This window comes from Ctenopharyngodon idella, chromosome 4 (genome assembly GCF_019924925.1).
Source record: "Ctenopharyngodon idella isolate HZGC_01 chromosome 4, HZGC01, whole genome shotgun sequence".
NCBI classification, from domain to species: domain Eukaryota; kingdom Metazoa; phylum Chordata; class Actinopteri; order Cypriniformes; family Xenocyprididae; genus Ctenopharyngodon; species Ctenopharyngodon idella.
In genome coordinates this window covers 14,635,897-14,653,295 of record NC_067223.1, presented here as the reverse complement: position 1 = coordinate 14,653,295, position 17,399 = coordinate 14,635,897, and the positions used below count along the sequence as shown (strand labels likewise).

At 36.9% G+C, this 17,399-nt stretch overlaps 2 protein-coding genes and 1 long non-coding RNA gene across 6 annotated transcripts; 1 reads left to right on the top strand and 2 right to left on the bottom strand.

Annotated features, from left to right (window-relative positions):
* Positions 1–1,235: 1,235 nt before the first annotated feature.
* yeats4 (YEATS domain containing 4) lies at positions 1,236–3,708 on the bottom strand. Its single transcript, XM_051892296.1, has 7 exons — positions 3,479–3,708; positions 3,262–3,381; positions 3,094–3,160; positions 2,901–2,995; positions 1,959–2,048; positions 1,792–1,879; positions 1,236–1,658 (listed from the first exon to the last, which is right to left on the bottom strand). The coding sequence occupies exons 1-7, from the start codon at positions 3,527–3,529 to the stop codon at positions 1,489–1,491; spliced, it is 681 nt and encodes a 226-aa protein (XP_051748256.1). The 5' UTR covers positions 3,530–3,708; the 3' UTR covers positions 1,236–1,488.
* A 682-nt stretch (positions 3,709–4,390) lies between these two features.
* cpsf6 (cleavage and polyadenylation specific factor 6) lies at positions 4,391–17,209 on the top strand. 4 transcript variants are annotated; one of them, XM_051891297.1, is made up of 11 exons: positions 4,391–4,556; positions 5,395–5,604; positions 6,391–6,494; positions 6,660–6,805; positions 6,936–7,106; positions 7,408–7,897; positions 8,155–8,259; positions 8,889–9,004; positions 9,201–9,354; positions 9,833–10,031; positions 16,801–17,209. In XM_051891297.1, exons 1-10 carry the CDS (start codon positions 4,497–4,499, stop codon positions 10,017–10,019), a joined length of 1,743 nt encoding a protein of 580 aa, XP_051747257.1. In that variant the 5' UTR covers positions 4,391–4,496; the 3' UTR covers positions 10,020–10,031; positions 16,801–17,209. The 4 variants fall into 4 exon arrangements, with proteins under 4 accessions (XP_051747257.1, XP_051747256.1, XP_051747259.1 ...); XM_051891296.1 differs by having other exon boundaries at positions 9,830–10,031; XM_051891299.1 differs by lacking the exon at positions 8,155–8,259.
* On the bottom strand, positions 14,449–15,296 carry LOC127511030 (uncharacterized). Its single transcript, XR_007929819.1, has 2 exons — positions 15,159–15,296; positions 14,449–15,116 (listed from the first exon to the last, which is right to left on the bottom strand). It is a non-coding gene; the product is annotated as an uncharacterized LOC127511030 (long non-coding RNA).
* Positions 17,210–17,399: the final 190 nt, after the last annotated feature.

The window sequence follows — 17,399 nt, the reverse complement described above, 5'->3', positions numbered from 1 at the left end:
ATATAGTAGGTGAAAAAGAGTATGTGCCAAAAGAAATATGTTTTGAATTCACAGTGCTGGATGACTTCTGAGGAGATTCTGAAGTGTGCATATGATGTACACTTTTCTATCCCATGAGGCCACGGGAGAGGATTTGTGAATGGCAGTGAAGCGACGCAACTGACGCTGGTAGGTCACATGATCATGACAACATGGCAGATGTAGTATATCCGGATTAAATTCACACTATATAGATTGTTAAAGGATTAGTTCTCTTCAAAATTCAAATTTCCAGATTACTCACCCTCATGTCATCCAAGATATTAATGTCTTTCTTTCTTCAGTTGAAAAGAAATTATGGTTTTTAAGGAAAACATTCCAGGATTTTTCTCCATATAGTGGACTTCAATGGGGACCAACAGGTTGAAGGTCCAAATGTCAGTTTCAGTGCAGCTTCAAAGAGCTCTACACGATCCCAGACGAGAAATAAGAGTCTTATCTAGCGAAACAATCGGTCATTTTCTGAAAAAAAAAAGAAAAATGAAATACTTTTTTAACCACAAATGCTCGTCTTGCACTGCTCTGCGATGTGTCACGCATTGCGTAATCATGTTGGAAAGGTCACGTGTGACGTAGGCAGAAGTATCGCGGTAGGGCGAAAAACTTTCATTTTCTCCTCCAACTTCAAAATTGTCCGACATTGTTGTTTACCTTTTTTTTGTAAAGGCCGTTTGGCTTAGTCTTTGCACATTCGTTTTGTAAACATTTGCTAGGTACTTCTGCCTACGTCACACGTGACCTTTCCAATGTGATTACGTAATACGTGGCATTTGACGAGCATTTGTGGTTAAAAAGTTTATCAATTTATATTGTTTTTTTTTAGAAAATGACCGATAATTTCGGAAAATTAGACCCTTATTCCTCGTCTGATATCATGTAGAGCTCTTTGAAGCTGCACTGAAACTGACATTTGGACCTTCAACCCGTTCAACCCCAGTGAAGTCCTGGAATGTTTTCCTCTAAAAACCTTAATTTCTTTTCGACTGAAGAAAGACATAAAAATCTTGGATTTCATGGAGGAGAGTAAATTATCAGGAATTTTTAATTCTTAAGTGAACTAATCTTTCAAAAAAGCCTTTTATAGCAGTTGTGGTGTAATTATTCAAAATAAGTACCTACTCAAGAGAGTATGCGATGCTTTAAGGGATGATGTTCTGTAAAGCTGCTCGAAAGAATGTGCATTAAAAAAAAAAACACATAATTAAAAATTTATTGTTATATCATACTCAAAACTGGATGGTAAGCATGACTTCTGTAAAAAAAAAAAAACAGTTTTATTCATACAAAAAAGTCAGTGAGAACTACAAAGGTCATGTATTGCCACACATTTAGCTGGATAAGAAAATTAAACAACAGTTGTTCACTACTAAATATACTGTCAAACTTTGAACCAGAAAACTAAATCGATCAGTCCTGCAAAAGCAAAAGCATCTGATGGTGATGCAGTCCTCAGTGCTCTTTCATCTGGTCCTCCTCCTCGAGTCTGCGTATCTCTCCCTTCAGGAAGTTGATGTTTTCTCTGGAGGCTTTCAGTCGCTCCTTCAGCTCTGCGATCTCCAGGCTGGTCTTCTTCTTTGCCGCTTCCACTTTTTCTCGTGTTCGTATTTCCAGCTCTGCAACTGCATCACAGAACACTGAATGTTTAGTTCACATGATTAGAACTGCTGTAATTCTACTATTTATTAGGTATGATGTCTAACTGACAATATTTTCAATCCCAATAGGAGTTGTAAAGGTAAGTGAAGCACTCACACTCCGTCTCGTGTTTGTAAGCACCTAACGTCAGCTGTCTGGTGGTGTTCAGAAGCTGCTGCATCATGGCTGTGGGGTCTTGAAATATCTGGAAAACACATATTTTAGGCTTTATGATTGTATTAATGCTATAATGTCATGTTGTGCTGTTCTGGTCAAAGTCACACCATCTCGTCGTAGAACTCGGACACAACAGTCTTCTTTGGCATGGCGCTGGAGTCTGACTGGAACAGCTTCAGCAGATGATACAGGGTGACCTGAAGACAAAAACACCACAACATCAAACCTTTGCGTTTTCTGTCCATTTGGTACACTAATGCAGGGGGCACGAGGGAGTGACAGGGGATCTGTAGAAATGTTTAAAGAAAAATTATATTCTTTAAATAAATAAATAATAAAATAAGATCAACTAATGAACTAAAAAGTAAAAATAAAAAAAAGTTTGATTAAAATAAGTAAATAAAAATTTATTTCAATAATTGAATAAAATAAGTAAATAAAATTTGATTAAAATAAATAAATTGATTAAAATAATAAATAAAAATCTATTTAAATAATTGAATAAAATATTTATTAAAAATTAACAATGTATATACTTAGTAAGTAAATAACTTGATTTAAATAAAATAAAATATTTAAAAAATAATTGATTTGATTTATTATTTAAAACATTTAGAAAAACTGTTTTAAATAAAAACATTGATTAAAATATTACAACTGTATATATATTTATTATTTTATTCAATTATTTATTTAAAATCAAACTTAAAAATATTTATTTACTTTTTATTATCTGATTTAAATAAAGCAATTTTTTATTTAAAAATATTTATTTGATTTAGATATATGCATTGATAAAATTTATAATTAAATAGATAACAGTCCAGTACTATACTAAAAAAATAAAATAAAAAATAGTGATGTTACAATAGAAACTACATATGTCCCAAATAACATTTTAAACATATTTATAATATTAATTTTAATGGGGCTGCCTTTCCAATTTTAGGATGGGGGTCCCACCACAAGGATGATTCTATTTGGTGGTCCATGAAAATATTGAAAATCCCTGTAGACATAGAGAAAAAAAGTCATATAATGCCATTTACCGGTCTCTCATTTGGATCGATGAAGAAGATCTTTATGATGATCTCAAACTCTCCCCATCCAGTCTCTGTAATCTCATACGGAGGCTTCGTAACCACTGAAATAAAATGAGTGTTTGATTAACTATGCGTTTTAATTAAGTCATGAAATATTGATATTGTACTATAACACTGTAAGATCAACTGAATAGCACACCTCTTAAAGGATTCCCATAACTTTCGTGCAGTTTGAACTGTATTTTTTTTACATAAGCAGACATATCCTGGGAATATCAAGAGGGAAAGAAAAAGAACACTTTGTTAGTGAAGTTTCCCATTCATATACAGCACTTAAAATGCCTATAAAACGACATAAAGTGTCAACCTCATTTCTATAAGGCTTCACATAAACTGTCCACTGATGAGTGTGACCATCGTCTTCTCTTTTCTTGCCAAAATATCGTGCAACGTTTCCAAACACGATAGGTTTCACTATAGTCACTCCCTGAGAATAAAGTCATTATGATAAATACATAAATCCACCTGTTATTGTAAATGAGCACCAATGGCATCAGCATTAGCCTTATGATAGCTATACCTACCTTCACCCGTCCCCCCGAATCTGGACCAAATTCAGCCATCCTCTTAAACATAGTATACAAAGAGGAAGGTGTTTATTCGTATTGGCTTCTATGAAATGGCTACAGTTATGAACTGAACTGAATTACTGTATCGAACTGCCATTAAGTACAATGTATATGCTCTTCAAAGAAGAAAGCCTCTGTATGTAGCGCTCTTTTGATTCCGTCTACAACAAGAACACGAGTTTTTAGTCAAAATTTCAAATTAAGAGTCCTAACAAATATTTACTAGTGACTTTTTATCTCACTATTTTGACATTTTTCTCACAGTTTCGAGTTCACATGTCACAATTGTGACAGCAAAAAAGTTTTTCAGAACTGTAAATTAGTTATAAAGTCCAAATTGCGAGAAATAAACACAATTCTGAGAAAAAGATCAGAATTGTGAGATATTAGTGCACAATTGCAAAAAAAGTCAGAATATTTTGTTTATATATCGAAAAAAAAGTCAGAATTGCTATCTCGACTTCAGACTTTTTCTGACTTTGAGATAAAAACTAGTTATAAATAGAGATATAAAATCGCAATTCTGAGAAAAAGTCAGAATTGTGAGATATAAGCAGACAATTACAAAAAAGAGATAAAAAGTCGGAATTACTTTTTTATTTTTCATTATAATATCATTTCATCTCGTTACCTTACTGGTATAAAAACATGATTAAAAGAAAAGTTTCAATAATAGCTTATCAAATAGTTTGACTGGGACAGAGGAACATTTTAATAACATATTTGGTTAATTTTGAAATTGTTAACATTCTTATACAAGAACCACAAATACAGAGACATTAAAGTGAAACGCAAAAGAAAAAGAGAATGAGGGTGAAGAGAAAGAAACTCAACTGCCCCTTTATTTTGAAATTGTGTATCGCTCATTAGGCAACGTCTCGCTTTTTTGGGCGGGTGCTTCTGACTTCACGTATAGACGTCTCTTCTTCACGCGCAGTTAGAGCACCGAGGAGGAGGAGGGAGGAAACAGAAAATGGCGGACGGTGTTGACCATATCGATATTTACGCGGATGTAGAAGAGGAATTTAATCAGGTCAGGTTTACTTTAAACATCTAGATTTGCTTAATAATATATATCTTACGTGTTGCACATAAAGATTAAAGAGAGCTCTATAGTAACATGCAGCTTTCTCTGGGGAATTAGGGCGTCTGCTAACTCCAGCAGCTAGCTATCGAGCCGCGTTTGTGCATACGCTAATATAGAGGTTAAAATAGTTATATAGCTTCTTTGTAGTTATTTACCTAAATAATACCGGTTCTATGTTAGTATTTGCATTTGGAACTCGTGTTGGTGGCGCGTAACTGACTCCAATGCGTCGCGTGCTTTCATTGTTTGTGGTCTCGTGCAACTACAGCAGGCCTAGCGCGAGACACAATATCGCGTCAACTGGGCAGATTAATAACTATGATAAATAAATGTTACCTCAAACGTGTTCACGTAGTATCAAACACTATTAAATGAGTTGGTAGGCTGTTGCAGGCTTTATTTTCCCACAGATGTGACGTTGGATCGGTGATTTTAATAAAATGCAAATTAACGTTGGAAGCAGGAGTTTAAAGCATTTATCACAAGATTTGTTATTTACAAATATTTGCATTGAATGGTGCCTCCTTGTGTTTTAAAATACGTTTAATGCATTATTCATAAAGGGGCCGTATTCTAAACATTTATTACTCCTATATTTAATAAAACACTTTATCAATTGCACTCCTGTTTATTGATATTACCCATAATGCTGTAAAAATAAAAATATATATTCTTACACTGTTTGTTTGTCACCCCAGGGTTATTAAATTTAGTTTAAAGCACTGAATAACATTGGCTTGTATGTGAATTTGCTCATGGAAATGTGTATGCCATTCCCTGATAGGAATCAGATTATCCTGGTCATGAGCAGATTGACCTGTATGATGATGTCATCTCGCCATCTGCCAACAATGGGGATGCACCCGAGGACCGAGATTACCTGGATAACCTGCCTGCACCCGGAGGCAATGAGGGCTCCAAAGGAGCTCCACCGAACGTCGTCTACACCTACACTGGCAAAAGAATCGCTCTTTACATCGGCAACCTCACATGGGTTAGTCTTGTACCTCTTCATTTACAAAATATCTAGACATATGATCATTGGCATCTCCACAATATTTTGCTCACAGAATCTATAGACATCTATAGACTAAATGCTCAACAAAGCTGCATTTATTTAATCTAAATACAGTAAAATTGTGAAATATTACGATTTAAGAGAAATGTTTTCAATGTGAATATATTGTAAAATGTAATTTATTCCTGTGATCAGAGCTGAATTTTCAGCATCATTACACCAGTCTTCAGTCACATGATCTTTCAGAAATCATTCTGATGTGCGGATTTGCTGCTTAAGAAATATTTATGATCAATGTTAAAAACAGTTGTGTTTTATATTTTTGTGGAAACCAAAAAACACTACCATACAAAAGTTTGGGAGAAGTGATATTAAAAAAAAAAGTAGTTAAAAGTTTTACTCAGCAAGGATGCAGTAAACTACATCTTGTATTAAAGTTTCACAGTTTCCAAATTTTCAACAAGAAATGTTTCTTGAGCTCCAAATCAGCATATAAGAAATATAAAAAAAAAAATATCATCATCATTTCGATGGTTTACATACAGTAGTGGGCCCTCATATTTTAAATAAATAAATAATAAAAATATTTTCCTCATTTTGATGGTTAAATCAAACTTGTAGGGTCATTTAAAAACATATCACCTCCGGTCATCACTTTTTGCCACTATCTCTGTGTGTATGTATACACGTGTGTGTGTGTGTGTATATATAAATAATCTTTTCCGGTGTTCAGATTGTGACGTTGTGCTTTCCTCTTTACAGTGGACCACTGATGAAGATTTGACAGATGCTATCCGCTCCATAGGCATCAATGATGTGCTGGAGATAAAGTTTTTTGAGAATAGAGCAAATGGGCAGTCAAAAGGGTAAGTCAGTTCTGTTTTGTCAACACCTCATTTCCTAGGTTTATGTTAATGTGCAGATCAGCCTTGTTTTGGCTTTCTAGATGTCTGCGTTGAACATGTAACAACCCATATCTTTTTGAAACATTATGGTTTGGCATGACTTCTCATCTGCTCTGTGCTCAACAGGTTTGCGCTGGTCTGCGTGGGTTCAGATTCCTCGTCCAGGAAGCTGATGGATCTGCTGTCTAAACGGGAGCTGCACGGACAAAACCCGATCGTCACTCCTTGCAACAAACAGTCGCTCAGCCAGTTTGAGATGCAGTCCCGAAAAAGTGAGAGAGTAATTCGCAGATGATTCAACAGTTTCAGATAACTCAAATTTATTGACTGAACACGGTCAAGTCCACTTTCTCTTGTGTGTGTGTGCTGCAGTTGTTTTAAAATCTGTTGTCGTCCACTCAGGCACACAGTCAGGTCAGATGTCAGGGGAGGGCAAGGCTGGGCCTCCAGGAGGAGGTCGCAGTGGCTTCCCTCTCGGCAGGGGTCGAGGGCGCTTTCCGGGCCAACCTGGCCCAGGCGGAGACCGCTTCCCTGGACCAGTTGGACCTGGAGGACCTCCACCACACTTTCCAGGTACAAATCTCTAGATCAGGGTCCTAAACATGAGGTTTGTAAGTTGATGAAATGCTAATGATTGACAGCGGTTACTTTGCCATGGCCACTGCTTTTCAATGGCGGGTACTTTGTCAAACATAGTGACAATGCACATTGTGCAAAATCAGGAAATCAAAATCAGCTTTTGTATCAGGTTATGTTATGCAACTTTAAATGTAACATAGAAGACAAGAAAATGGTCAAATCACAAGGAAAAATCCTTCTGTAGTCCTTTATCAAAATGTTGTCAATGATAACTTGTCAAACCCTCTTCTTGCAGGTATGCAAGGACCACCTCGTCCTCCCTCTGGCCCACCTGGGCCTCCAGGACCCCCTGGCCCCCCTCCACCTGGACAAGGTCTGCCGCCGCCTCTCGGCGGACCTCCTCACCGAGGAGACCGCCCTCCTCCACCTGTTCTTTTTCCTGGTCAGTTTGGTCAACCTCCAATGGGTCCGATGCCTCCTGGCCCACCCCCACCAGGATACGGGCCTCCCCCAGGCCCCCCTCCACCTCAGCAAGGTCCGCCCCCTCCGGGACCCTTCCCACCCCGCCCACCTGGGCCCTTAGGACCACCGCTTGGCCTCGCACCTCCACCTCACATGCAGGGACCCCCGCCTGGAGGTCCACCACCAGCTCCTCATGTCAACCCAGCCTTTTTCCCTCCACCTGGAAACAACAACATGCCATCATCCGACGGCAGGGGCCCTCCACCCGGCGACCCCTACGGCCGCCCTCCTCCTTATGACAGAGACTACGGCCCTGGTGGCAGGTAATGAACGCCTCACATTCGTAAAAACACTGCCGCTCTTCACTCTGAAACATGCGGTGCATATATTTAATTAAATCTCAGCTTTTGCGTTTTGATAATCACACTAAGCCATATTGCAATATTGGTTTTATTCCAATTAATGGTGCAGCCCTACTACATACTATTAACTCCAGGATTGGGCAATATTGGTTAAAAAAAAAAAGTGAAATGTGTAGCCTCAAACTGACCCTGAATCTCCTCTCTGGCCCTTTCTTCAGTAACTTCAGACCCCCTCTAATATGTGGTTTTGAGCCCTGGATAAACGAGGGGTTGGTTGATGTGAAAAACTCTGGCCAGCACTTGCACAATACAAGTGATCAAGGGTTAGTGATGTAACCGTCCGCTGAGACCAGGACCCTGAAATGGGACCTTCGTTTCAGGCTTGAGTGTGTTGTGAACGCATCGAGTGTGCGGCATTTCTGCAGTGATCTTCAAACTAGTGATGCACCGAAACACAGAAACAGAAATTAAAGTTTATTTATCCAAAAACTGATTCCAAATATAAAGTTACAGTAATTGAACTATTTATGCTGTTCAGAGGGACTTGTGTTCTCAGGTGATAAATAAGTTGTAGTAAAGTTTTTCAGCAACAGAATTTTAAATATTGCTACATAATATTTTTTTTTTTTTTTTGGTCATGGTAAAATGTGTCCCCACAGTTTATCCACGTTGTGTGCACAAACTAGATGCTTACACAATCAAAACTGTTTCAATCAATTATTTTGGCTTTCCAAAACTATTTCAGCTGAGACCAAAAATCATTATTTGTTTCGGCTGAATGTATTTGGTTACCGAAATTTTGGTGCATTGCTAATTTTAACATGATGCAATGTGACTTAGCATTAACGGCACTGCTGCACTTTGTGTGAATTTGGTCCCCCGGTGCATTTGTTTTATTCTGACTAATGCTTTTAGTTTACGTGTCTTAATGCAATTGCTTTTTCTCTTTTAGGGACATGGATGCGTCTCGCACTCCTCTGAGCGAAGCAGAGTTTGAGGAGATCATGAATCGTAACCGAGCAATCTCCAGCAGTGCTATCTCAAGGGCTGTGTCAGATGCGAGCGCAGGTGCGAACATGATTGGTTGGTTTGGTTTGTATGCTGGTAATTGAATTGTTTCTGTGTTTGCAGCTAAGTTATATGAGATACATCCTAGTATAAGAAGGTTTCTTAGTAATTGAAAACCACATATGATCAAGTTGTTTACTAGGTGCCATTTGCCACATGGCATTATAAAATATTTATCTAAATATATTTTTTTCAGCTGATTACGGCAGCGCTATAGAGACTCTGGTGACGGCCATCTCTCTGATCAAGCAGTCGAAGGTTTCCGCTGATGACCGCTGTAAGGTTCTCATCAGCTCACTGCAGGATTGCTTACATGGAATTGAATCCAAATCCTATGGCTCTGTGTCGAGGTAAATATCTTGTGGATCTGCATGGTATTTTTGTGTTTGGTGTGGAGGATGGATGATTCATAATTTTTGCATGATCTTCCATCTAAGTGAAACGTGTTTTGAGGCCACTTTTTGCTGATGTTACCAATGCCACAAGGGCAGGTAAAAATCAGGGGTTGGAATCAAATAAGAATTGAATAAGCATTCTCAATTCAAAATTGACCAATAATATCAGAGCCTAACATGTTCTCTTTCATGATTCTATCAAATCCAGAGGGATAAAATACAGTCCTGCCCTCTGTTTTGTTGAATTAAATTATTGCATGCATTATCGGTTTGCAACACTGCATTAAATTAGTGCATGCATTTTCAATTTGCAGCAGTGCATTAAATTATTGCATGCATTGTTTCCATTTGCAACACTGCATTAAATTTTCATGTGTGCAAACTTATTTCATATGGTTTCATGTTCTCTTTCATGCTTTTCACCCTTAAGCAGGCGGGAAAGGTCCAGGGAGAGGGACCACAGTCGTTCTCGTGAGAAGAACCGTCGACACAAGTCTCGCAGCCGAGACCGGCACGAGGACTATTACCGGGAACGCAGCCGCGAAAGAGACCGCCATCGCGAGCGAGACCGTGACCGAGAGAGAGACAGAGAACGTGAGAGGGAATATCGCCACCGTTAGTTGGAGAAGAAGGTGTGTATCCTGTTTGTTTGTCTGTCTGTCTTTGTCTTTCTCCTTCTCTTTCAGGATTCAGATGTACTTGCATCTTCTCCTGCAGAGGTTGGGATATCACAGGTAGGTGATCAGAAAAGGTGAGTCTTTGAACCTACAATGTGGCCACAAGTACTGTCATTTTTCCTATGGCTAATCTTTTTTTTTTTTTTTTTTTCTTTTTTTTTCTTTTTTTTTTTTTCTTATTTTATGTATGTAGCATGATCTGAGTACTCTTGATGCTTTAAATTTGTGTACCTGGTCTTGAAGCCAATTACGGTGTAATATCAGCTCCAGCAATTATAAATTGTCCGCCACTGTTATAGAAAAAAGCAATTGTTGCGCCCAATCCAAAGGAAAAAAGGATTTTGTGTGTTGAAATGTTTTTTAAAAACCAGTATGCCTTTTATAAGTTACTGCACTTTAGTATTTGTCTATTTTAGCTTATTGAGATTTGCTGCAAGTTATAAGACTATGCCAATTTTGTTTATGTAATTGGTATCTTCATAAGAGGTCAAACAGAAAGCTTTTACTTAATTGACTTATTGTTTGCCAAAAAATTGAAATTCAGGATGTATTGCATGTCTTTAGGGTTGCAATTATGACACAAATTCCACATGTAATATGTGTGTAGAAAAATTGGTTGCAGTTGGATGAGAGAAAATGAATGTTTGTATCCCACATTGAAACATTTACTAATTTCAGTGAATGAGCAAAATCATGTTTCTCAGGTTGTGCATTGACATTCCTGTAGGCAGATTTGATATTATTGACGACATGGTTTTTCTAGTGTTTAGTTCCTCATTGAACTGAATGTTGTGAAAAACAAATGAATGGAGTCAAATTGACTTATGAAATTTGATGTAGACTGTTAGGTTGAGTTGTGCATGGTGTAGGCCATATCAAATTGTTTCATGTTCCTTATGACTGAAGTATTTAGTCTTTAACATCTGTACAGTATAATTTAAGAAAAAAGCATTCTGAATGTCTTCTGTCAGAGCAAGTTAAATGTCTTTTACTGTAAAGGGTATTTCGGACGTCACTTTGTGCATCTTGCTAGTATTTCTGCAAGGTTTAAATTCATATTTGCACGTTTTTAGTAGTAACTTTTTTCCATCTTATAAGTTCATTTCTTATCTGAATTTGACAATTTTTCTCGGTTGACACATCAATTCGTTATTCATTTATTTTCCATGTTTGTTAATGTTACATCCTCTTAGGTACTTCAGATGTAGCAGTTCCTCACCATTTACTCTTAACTTACTTCAAACATTTATTGCTTTAACTGTAAAACAAAACTACAGATCTGCAAAGTCAGAATGGAGCCCTACTGGGCAAATAAAACAGTATGCATTTCATATTAATATATCACCTTCGGTGCTTTTATGAATGGAGAAGAACTGCTATATTGCTTTTCCAAAGTGAACTTTTTTTTTTTTTTTTTTTTTTTTTTTTCTCCTTATTGGTAAACACATTCATGTTTGTAATGATTTAAGTCTATATGACTGCTTTCATTTAATATGCAACAGGTATTAAATAAATTTTCACAGTCAGTATTTAAATTTATGGAGCATGTTCTCGTTCAATCCCTGTTGGTCTTAGTTAAATGTAAGATTTCTGACTGAGACGCATTACTGTCACCTGTCTCACTTGTGGCCTGTTGCTTCGTAGCTCTGCTGTCTGACTGTTTCCTACAGGCTAAATTTGTTCTGTATGTAAATCCTGAGGACACCATTATATCATGTGTGATCCATTGTGAGTGACCTCACATAAATTTGATTTTAGATGCGTAGACCCTATCATAACTGTCCATAGACAAGATTATGAAACTAAAACTGCAACAGAAGTCAACTCATTTTTAGATTGCAATCATTGTAAATGTATAAACTTAAACATAACAACATTGTCAGTTTTGTTTTATGTAATTTTGGCAAGAAAACTTCCAAATTGTTGTTCTGGCCTCCTAGCCAAAAAAAAAGTTCTGAAATTGCCAATTAATCAGGTGCTTGTTTGCTTTTGTTGTTTTGTTTTTTTTCCTCTGTATTATTAACTGTTAACTTTAATGTACAATCTATAATTGCAGCAATTAGCTGCAGAAATTACCTTGCACTTTTAATACATGCTGTTTCTCTTATGCCGGGATCGGACTAGACAATATTAGCCGGTTTTTGGCACAGTCCATTTGGCGTAGGGTGTCGTGGTGGTTCATTAACTGCAATGGCCATGGAGCCGCAAAAAACAATCCTTTTATCTTATATAGTGTGCCATAGTGGACAACAACCGACACCGCATCTGCGACACTACACAATGTCCCAACAGAAAGACTAAGTCTACCAGGACAGAGTGAGAAAAGAGAAATGCTTGTGAATGATAGCAGAGGCACTTCAGCACCTCCATGAGTACTAAAATTTAGGGTTGGGCTGATAGATGATGCCATAGTCCATCGCCCATGGCTGAGAGACATCATGATGTTGAGCCGGCATCATGATTCCTCCCTTCCTTTAAATTTCCGCGTAGCTACTTCAAATATATATATTTTTTCTGAATAGGTAATAACATTGAATAAGTTGTTCCCGAATCATAATACAAATTACTTTCAAAACAGTTCAATGAACACAATTTAAACAGTAAAGATTTTAATTTGGCAAGCTAATTATAGACTGTTTTACACTAACTAAACCACTGATTTTCAAATGGTGGATGCGGACCGCGAGACAGTACGGTAGCACCATTTTTACTGTTTCTAGTTTAAGTGAGCAGAGTGTGAAAACTCTCAGGATCATTTGTGGTAGTATTTCAGTGCCATATCCTCTAGTAGTTTTATCCAAAGCCAATCGCGCTTCATTCAAGCCCTTTTAGCTCCGTGTGCGTTCTTTCTCCAGACACGCGCCATATTAACGGTGCGTGTCCACTGGCGCGGAGCAGAGCGAGCGTTTCTAATGCATTCCAGTGGAAGTTGCCCCAGTCCAATGTCATCGTCCATCTGTTTCACTGTAGACATCGCCCAACCCTACTGGAATTAGCATTAAGATAATGTGCTGCTTTGGTAGCCATTGTTTACGCTCTTGTTTCTGGAAGTTATTCAATAATTCCGCCTTCTCAATGACATCACACACATCATTAAAGGTGGCGAACAATGATTAGTCGTGAGGCAACTTCTAGTCTTGACGTTTCTTGTCCACGACACAAGTCGTGGACAATTTAGGAGTCGATCACATCTGACACAGTGACTGTCGTAACACAAAAATATTGTGTAGTCTGAATCGGCATTAAAGACAGCATTGTTAGATTGAGTAAAGATTTGTATGCACTGCACACTGAAGGATTTTAAAGCATTTGCACCATGCTTAAAGCCCTGTTACGTGGGATTTATTGGGATATTTGGATGTAGTGCCCATCTGTATGGAGTTTATCTGCGGCAATGATTGTTTTCCCGGGGTTTTTTTTGTGTAGGTTTTTCTCAAGTAATGGTCCTGACATGGCATTTTCTGAACGGTTTAATCCCACCCCCTGTCCTCTGTTCAACATTGTGCTTTATAAGATGCTCACAGGATTGGACAAACTTGTTTTTGTGGTAGTTACAGGTTGTACTAATAATTGTAATCCCAAACACAACCTAAACTGTGATTATCCTTAATTCAGTGCAGTTTCCATGTGTTAATGTCTATAGTAAAATTATATTTATGAAATTTCTGTAGTAAAATGGGCTGAGAGACCTATGAATATGGCCTAGAGTAAGACACAAGCTAATGTTTTGATAGAAATCACATTTTCAGTACATTTTATTTCATGTCCATTTTCTCTTGTGACTGAACAGAAGGGCAAAAGCAGAATTAGTTTCTGAATTATTTGTCCAACCCTGTGTACTGTAAACTCCAGTGTCCACCAAATCACTAGAATCAAGCTTGTCGTTCATTTGCTGTCTTAATTTTTTTGTTTTTTCTAGAAACTTAGTTTCTAGGTCAAATTATGTATAAACTCAGTGGTAAAAAATTGTAAATGCATCTTAAAAATAAACAGCTTTTTGCATCGAAGGTAATCAAAATTGAAATGTGGATTTGATGCTTATTCTCAGAGGTACAGTGGACACTGTATTTTATTATGTGCTTCTTAAATTGTTCTCTATGGGGGAAATAAGATTTTTCCTGTTGTAGCAAAAATACAGAACTTGGTTAATTTAGTTTAATTGTAATTAAATGACTAGTTAACTGCTCTAAAGAAACTTGAATGATTGGATGATAGTTTGGAGGGAAAAAAAACCAGGTAAAATAAAATGTAGTGTATTTTTAAGTAGTTAACCATGTGTAGATGACCATGAGTTAAGTCATTATTAGCCATGATTGAAGGATTGTTTTGGCGACATGAAATTTGAATGTTCTGTTTTTACTCCTTTTAGATAGTCTGAAAAAAATGAGCACTAATGACCTGGATCACTTCTGCTTATAGAATTGATTTACTTGATTTTGTGCCAAAAAAAAAAAAAAACCTGAGTTACTATGAGTTAACCATGTTTGAAGCCATAAGAGGTCATACATGTTTTACACCCAGTGAGACAAACCAATCAGCCAATATAATGCCAAATCAGTATCATAATGCAGGAATTATACAATGTGAATTAGTATGCAGTTGTGAATAAAGAGTGAATGCGTATTCTTTGTTTTCAGTCATATTCAAAATTATAATTGTCCTTTTATCCTCATCTTGTTTTTTCTTTTTCATTTAACACAAAAGGAGCTAAAATGTGGCCTAAAAAATACAAATCTCACTCATTCAAATCTGCTGTTGACAATACAGATACTGATTTGAATGAATTTGTTTGATTGATTTGTCTCAGTGGGAGCCAAAAGCCATATATTTTCATATGACTCTTAATACATATTTTGCCAACTGGCTAACTCTTATGAATTACAGTTTTGATGTGAGTTATTGTGCATCTGGATACTTAAAAGGTTTATAATTTTTCATGGAAGAATGAAACAATCTCAGAAAAAAAGGTACAAAAGCAGTCACTGGGGCAGTATCCTTTCAAAAGGTACACCTTTGTACCTAAAGAGTGCATATTAGTACCTCAAAGGTACATATTGGTACCAAAAGTGTACATATTAGTACCTAAATGGTACATATTAAAACTTTTTGGAAGTGTACTGCCCCAGTGACAGCTTTTGTACCCTTTTTTTCTTAGTGTAGTTGCTCTTAACGATTAAGTAATCAGAGTGAAAATGAAGTATTTGCTCGGTTGTGGTGTTGAGTACATGTTTCATAGTTGTGCATGCCAATGTCTATGCTTTTGTGTCATCTCTTCACACTGTATTGATACACTGATTCCAGGGGCTTGTCTTAAATACAGTGTTATGTTTTTAGCATTTCCACTTATAATCACTGACTATGTTTACATGTGCACCAGTAATGTGATTATTTCCAATCATCGGTGTTTATTTGCAGTAAGAGGTTTACATGACATGAGCAAACCTTGTGGTTATTTTAAATGCCATTATTCACTTACCCCAGTCCACAGCACAAATAACCTCACACATACAGTAGGCCAAGCTCTTCCAGCGCAAACCGATCTGTTTGCCAGATCTTTGGTATCCGTCCTCAGTCAAAAACATTGAAATGGAGGCATTTTCATGCATCACCAAAACAAATGACTATCAATATACTGCGTTATAGGGCTACCCTCTAATAGTCGATTAAACGTTAGAGGCTTTAGTCGACCAAATTTTAACTAGTCTATTAGTTGCAGGGGGAAAAACTCCACAAAAGTTTTGAGAGCAAATGCATAGTTTCTCATGGAGAAAGCCAAAGTTTTGCAAGTGAATGCAAAAAGCATGGACAAATCATTTTTCATCCCATCTCATATTTTTTTCTATCACCATGTCCCTTTAGGGGCTCCGTAGAAAACACTAGTTTATTAATGTTCAGACAGTCTCCTTTTTGGTTTCTTTCAGGCGCATTCATAATCATTACTTTTGCCGATGCACTTTGGCAAGCTTTATGCATTTGCTTAAACGCTTAATTTATATTTTAAAGGCTCATTATGATTTATTTCTCTAATGTAGAACAATGTTAGCACAGTTACATCAATTCTTTAACAGCCTTGAAACTTGAACTTGACCATTTTTCAATGCTATTAAATTAATATCAAACATGCGACTAGTTGACTTGTGGCTTAAATGAATGACTACTCAACTAGAAAAATCTTTTATAAAAAGAAGAAATAATATAAAAATAAGAAATGATTTAATGTATTTGTCAACGTTGTTTCTTCAGGACCCCAAATATGCACATGCACACTTCGATCAGAGTGGAATAGATGCAATTAAAGTGTTTACATGCCTGTTTATTGCGATTTTTAAAATTGGCATACGCCACGTTTTCCTATGATAATGGTTGCATTTGATTGAATTGTCTACATAAGGGTAAATTTTAATCGCAATATTGGCTACATCTCATTGTAATCTCATTGAGGGTGCATGTGAACTTAGTCATTGTTCTCTCTGACTGCAGTTAATATACTTTTGTACCAAATTTTGTGCTGATGTGAAACTAAATTACATATTTTACTATAATCAGTGTGAAATATAATGCCCCTTAAGCTGATCCTGTTATAAAATTTGACTTATCATTTGCATGCCTGTGTATGTCTGGGACGGTCTGAGCGTGTGTAGATGTAGAGGGGAAAAACAGCTGTGTGTGTTTCTGGGTTCTGTGCCCCAAAACAAACTGCCACCTTCGTTTTGACACCTTTCAGCTGAACGCAAGAGGAGGAGGAGAGACGTCAGGAGCAACGTGGATTCATCCGACAGCATCCCGCATCGCAGAGCGCTGGACTCCGGACACACTCTGCAGCGCTAAAGTAGAGTTCTGTAAAATATTATATACTCACTCTTAATTCCCAACAGCTCTTTTATTTTTTACTTTTATTTGGAAGTAGCTGTGTGCTAAAAAGTCAGTTCAGCTTTTTGACGAATTATTTGCCTGCTCATCGAACCACAGAACAACTTTCCAACTGCTATAATGTTGTAAATTGTCAGTTAGCTAGATTTGTTTTTATAGGAACTTTTTTTTTTTTCATGTTTCTCTTCCCTTTCCCCTCGTCCATATAATGTTTGTAAGTGTCTTTTGCCTTGATTATTAAATAGAATCTGTGTTGTAATAAAGTGTGTACTGGGGTTGTTGCTTGTTCATAATTTAGCTTTATACCGTTGACATTTGGGTCAAACTCCATTTAACCAACCGACTTGATGTTCAGAAATGCACTTTTCCAAAATTGGTACTACTTGACGATCAGAAAAAGATTTTTTTTTTTTTTTTTTTTTTTTTTTGGTCTTTACTTTCTATAAATGCTGT